The sequence below is a fragment of the Macadamia integrifolia genome, chromosome 6 (assembly GCF_013358625.1).
Source record: "Macadamia integrifolia cultivar HAES 741 chromosome 6, SCU_Mint_v3, whole genome shotgun sequence".
NCBI lineage: Eukaryota > Viridiplantae > Streptophyta > Magnoliopsida > Proteales > Proteaceae > Macadamia > Macadamia integrifolia.
This window is the reverse complement of record NC_056562.1, coordinates 6,716,115-6,721,741: the sequence shown is the minus strand read 5'-3', so window position 1 is coordinate 6,721,741 and position 5,627 is coordinate 6,716,115. Positions and strand designations below refer to the sequence as shown.

The following is a 5,627-nucleotide window of genomic DNA, read 5'->3' as shown; positions in this document are numbered from 1 at the left end:
TAAGGGCTGAAGCTCGTTTTCTTCTTCTTTGGTGTTCAATGAGACCCTTTGGCTGTCTAGAGGTTGAAGACAATCCCTAATATCAGAATCGTGAGTGTGATTTAATTCCCTTTAGTTCTGTTTTCCTATTATACCCATCTTTTACTTCTATTTTCCACTTTCTCTATTATTTTGTCATTCCAATTTTACCCATTTGTTACTCACGTTACCTTCCCTTTTCCTTTTTTTTTTTTTTTTCATGACCTAAAGTTCTAATAAATTATAGTTCTGCCACTACTTGTTAGAAATTTCTACCTATTTACAGAACTGCCATTCTCTTTTGGTATTTGGGTACAAAATTGTGCTATTTATTAATTAAGTGGGCCCTAAGTGATCTGACTCCAATTTTGGTACCCGGATCTGCATCATAGTCATTATGTAGTATAGTTTCAGAATTTAAGTGAACAAGTCAACATAATGATTATCGAACTTTTGGTTCACCACACAAGTAAGACTTTGTGTTTTTTTTTTTTTTTTTTTTNAAAAAAAAACCTTTCTGAAACAAGTAGAACTATCATTTTTTTACTCTGAAACTGTTCTAGAAACAGATTCACCAAACAGCCTTAAATCGTTTAAAAACGACTTTTTGACACAGAAACTAAAATTTTCGTTTTTGATACGAAACAGAGTTTCTGGAACAGAAACGATACCAAACGGAGCCTTAGATTCTCTGTTAGCTGGTAGGCTCAAGACACTGGCTGCACCAACAAAATGAAAATTACGAACTACATATTTGCCGAGATATTTCGAACTATAAAAGGGTTTTGGTTGATTGAATAGCTATCCGTTAAATTTTAAACTTATCCCATGATCAAATTTACAACTTGAAAAACAGAGCCAGCAATGAAATTTTGAAAATATTTACAGTCAGAAACAATTAAGTTCTCAAGGAAACAGTTATAACATCTGTTATATGCCGAATTACAGATATACTTCGAAAACCTTTTCAACCGCCAGTCAGAAAGATCATCAATGTGTGAATGATTCCTATTGTTTTTGGCGTTGTGTGATCCAGTTATATAACTTATACGCTACAACACAAAAACATACAACTAATGAGTGAGCAGCAAAGAGAGAATTAATGCATTATAGACGTCTCTGCTGTAATATTGCTTGTGAGTAGATGTAGTCATCGACCAACTTCTTCGCCCATGCTACCTGTTTTGTAAACAGATATTTCAACATCTGAGAAACTGAACGAAACAGAACAAAGGAAGATGTACACATTGAATCAAAATTTATAGATGCTAGTATCATATTGACTCTACCAGATCAACTGTTTCAACAATATCGGTCACTTATGAGACCAAGCCACAGATTCTATAACAAAACTTAATCTTGATAACTAGGATCGGTACAGAAGAAGAGAAGGTGAGAGAGAGAAGAAGCACTATCTCTCAGTTGTGTGTATTCTTCTGTGAGAAGGGCATATATATATATATATATATATATTAAATAAAGCACGACTCCTTAAGAGTCATGATTAAATACAACCAAGGTAATAATAAACCCCACAATTCTACCACTAAGCTACGTGGCTTGAATATCACTGTGGACAATAAACAGAACAATGTATCACCATAAATAATAAAGCACCATGTACTGTTAAGGATCACCAAAGCTACTAAACATCACCCTGACTAGCATTCCAGCACTTCCCTCAAGCAAAAGCATATATATCCTAGGATCCAGCTTGGAACAACAAGGACAGATAGCCAGTAGAACCAGTAGCCAACAGCCAGCAATAACAGAACCGAAGGAAGAACTCCATCCAATTGCAACACCAAAATAAAAAAGCACATCAGCCATCAGCACAACTAGGGCTGCAACATGGCCGGGTTGGGCTGGCTTTTACAATCCCAGCCAAACCCTGGATCCCCTTACCCTTAGCCTAGGCCTTCCCTGGCCCTAACTCAGGGCCTAAAAGTTTCAACCCAAGCTGAATTCTTCCGGGTCAGCCCAGCCCATGCGAGCCCTGATGGGCCCTGAACCTAGCTGACCCTAATACTTTCAACAATTATCCTAATTCATTGTTAAAATTATATTAGCTCAAGTCAATTCACCCAACTATTAAAAGAAAATGATACACAAAAACCATTTGCCTCATGTCAAACATACTCAACAAATGTTTTAAGCACATAATCATTCACAAGTAGAATTTGGATCCAGATCCTCTCTGATGACTTGGACGACCAGCCATCTACCTCCCACTCATTCAACGATTGGACCGCCTTGGACACACATCCCAACACCTGGGGGCGCACCTCAAGGTCCGCCCAGCCATAGATGGGTGGGAGGTAGATCATTGGTGTTGGAGAGGATCTTTTTCCGTAGAATTAACAGTGTGACTTAAACAAGGCAGGGCCAGGCTGGGTTCAGCCCAAGGCCTCAACCCGACCCAGACTGGAGGCCTTAAAAATCCAACCCTAGCCCACCCTTAGGGTTGAAAATCTAGCCTAGGGCCTGTTCGGGCTCAGGGCGGATCTGGTCTCAAAGGGCCAAACTTGCATCTCTAAGCACAACAGGAGAGAAAAATTTTCGTGTCAAATAAATTTAGATAGCAATGAACGAAATATGTGGCAGAGAATGCCAACCGCAAGCCAGAATACCATAGCAGCAACAACAATAAAAAAATTTGCAGTAGGGGACGATGAATAAATCATCACTATGGGCTAGAACACTACAACAACAACAACAGTAGTAACAGCCCAAAACATAGCAACAGGGGAAGATGAATAAGTCATTGGTGTGAGGCTAAACATATTCAATAAGAAGACAAATTAAAATCTAACTAAGACACTAACAATAACCTTCAGAACGAAGGCAAACAATAACACCACGAGGAACACAAATAAAAATCTTCACAACAAAGACACTAGTAATTATAACCACAAAGGGGAGAGAAAAATCACAAACGAGACATAGGTAATAATATCCACAAATGAGACAATAATCTCCACAAAGGGAACACAGGCATCAACAGATATGCATCCTTCAATAATCATATGAAATCTTCACTAGGAAGAAACAATATTCAACATATTCAATTTTCCCCTCGCATGTAGCATTACACATGGACAAACAATGAATGCAGAGGAGACAACAAAGCTAACCCATCATCATTTTGCAGCAACAACCAGGATCAAGTGATCAACAGAAACTAAACCACATAACTAAGAACAGCCACAACAAATATGCATTCTTCCGACCAATAAACTTGGAATATTTTAATCCCAGATTTGACCATAGATATCAATCATAGAGAAAAGGTAGCCTCGGTTGACATCTAGTGAGTTACCCAATCAAATAATAGTAAAGGAACAAGACAGTAGAAAATTTGCAAGTAATCCATGCAATCCCGGGTTTGAAACCCTGGCTTGGGATCAGTTATGGTCGCACCCAAATGAACAAGAGCTAAAAGTTCAAAAATAATTGCAATGCTTTAAATATTCCAAGTTTTAATAAAGGTAATGGCAGTTCTAGAAATTAATCAGATTTTTCAAAGTGGAATCTGGTAGATACATAGGTCTTGGGGTATAATTAAAAAACCAGGATTTAAAACTAAGGACAAACTTAGAATCAACATAAAATAACGCTAGAAGTAGAATAAAAGGTAAAAAGGAGGTTATTTTAGGTAAACACAAAAAGAAAAGCAAGTACAACTCATGGTAAGAGATTGTCTTCAACCTCCCATGTGTGAACCAGTGCAGAAAACCAAAAGTAGATTGTGGTGATTGTAGCAGATTGGAAGATCATGTTGCTGATTCTAGCATTTCACAGTGTGCGATACAGAAGTAGTAGGTGGATCATACACATGAAGAGCCCATGTCACAGTCAGCTTCCTCAGAGGCATTGAACACAATTTCGCCAAAATTTTGTGAAACTTCACAAAATATTAGGTTTCGCAGATGATCGAAATGAAACACACCCGATTCTTAAGAATGCACAAATTTCGACATTTCAGTCATGGTTTAGTCTCACATTTTGTTTTTTTTTCCGGAATTTTGTCCAGAACATTACTTTGGCTTAAGAATAAAAACACAATTTCGAACAAAATGGGTCAAAACTTCGATCCATTTTGACAGGTTTCGCCATTGAAGCTTGGAAAACCATTTTTTGTGATTTCTTGGCCAAATCACTATTGTTCTGACTATGTTGGGTATGGTGGATATGGGTAGTTTAGCTCTTCATTGTCATTGCCCTCTAAGTGTGAGGGTCACTTAGTCACACTAGGTCATCATTTGTTAATAGCCACTTCTTGTTGTACTCAGTCCCCCAACCATACATGCTAATGTCAATTCCACAGAGCCTCACGATTCATAGACCCATATCTTATGTTATGGTACCTCTAGTATCTTGACGCTTTCATTTAAGTGTCATATAGAGAAGCTATGTGTAGTTGAGATAAGGATGTTGAGATGGATGTGCAGGAAAACCAGAAAGGATAAAGTAAGGAATGGGCATATCAGAGCTGATTTGGGAGTTTCCCCGATTAACAACAAGCTCCGTGAATGCCGATTGAAGTGGTATGACCATGTTCAAAGGAGGCCGGCGGACGCCCCTATAAGGAGGAGTGACTTGATTCGAATTGAAGGAGCAAAGAAAGCTCGGGGCAGGCCTAAAATGACCATAGGCAAAGTGGTGAGGAATGACATGCATAGTCTTGATCTTGTCCCAAGTATGTATGACCTTGGAAAGAGCCTATTAGAGAGCAAGGATCCAAGTTGCTGACCCAAGTAGCTGAGCTTCTTCTAACATGTGTGGGTTGCGCCTCTTTCCTCTCACTCTCATCTTTCATCCTTTCATTTCTCCCCTCCCCCAACTCTATGTGGACTCTTTTTTCTATTTCGTTGCCTTTTTTATTGGATCCATGTAGCCGACCCCATTCAGTTGGATAAGGCTGAGATTTTTTATTGTTGTTGTTGGCTTGTTGCTTTAGACTTCGACCATTCCTGGCGCCATATTATGACATGCCAACTTTTGTGTCACAATCGGACTATCAAAGGATTTCTTGATTCGGCAGCAGCAACAACATTCTGGTTGTTTTGATCCTCCCCGGAACTCAATGTGGTAGTAGGAGTCTAGGACTCTATAGGATGGGCATAAGGGTGATTGCTGCTTGTATTGTTGACTCTGATATACTTACTCTTTGTAACAAACCATGTATGTTGCATGATTTATGACATGATTTATAACTTGATGTCTACCCATTCCTGATCCATATTTAAGTTGTTTTACTTGAATTATGTGTGTTCTAGTACTAAACATTGTGTGGAATAGGCCATGTTAGAGAATGTATATGCTATATAGCGTACAGTAGGGGTGTCAACGGTCCGGTTTGGTGCGGTTTCAGTCCGGTTCCACCGGTTTCGGTGTGACTTTGGAAGTGACCGAAACCGACCCATTAAGGATTTATCGGTTTCGGTCCGGTGTCGGCTTCGGTGTGGTTTGGGTTCGGGTTGGTACCGGTTTGGATTTATGAGGTTCATTTCGGTTTGGATCGGTTTTTTAAACCGGTATGGAGCCATTAGGAAACAACCAAATGATGAATTGGTGAACTTCGGTTTCTTAAATCGATTTGTAACCGG

At 39.1% G+C, this 5,627-nt stretch overlaps 1 protein-coding gene across 2 annotated transcripts in view; it reads right to left on the bottom strand.

Annotated features, from left to right (window-relative positions):
- Nucleotides 1-863: 863 nt before the first annotated feature.
- The window catches only part of LOC122082023 (poly(rC)-binding protein 3-like), a 31,923-nt gene continuing 27,159 nt past the window's right edge, over nt 864-5,627 (bottom strand). For both annotated transcript variants that reach the window (XM_042649510.1, XM_042649512.1), the window contains one exon: nt 864-1,197. In XM_042649510.1, the coding sequence (XP_042505444.1) occupies nt 1,126-1,197 (72 nt within the window). In that variant the 3' untranslated portion in view covers nt 864-1,125. The remainder of the gene's footprint in view (nt 1,198-5,627) is intronic.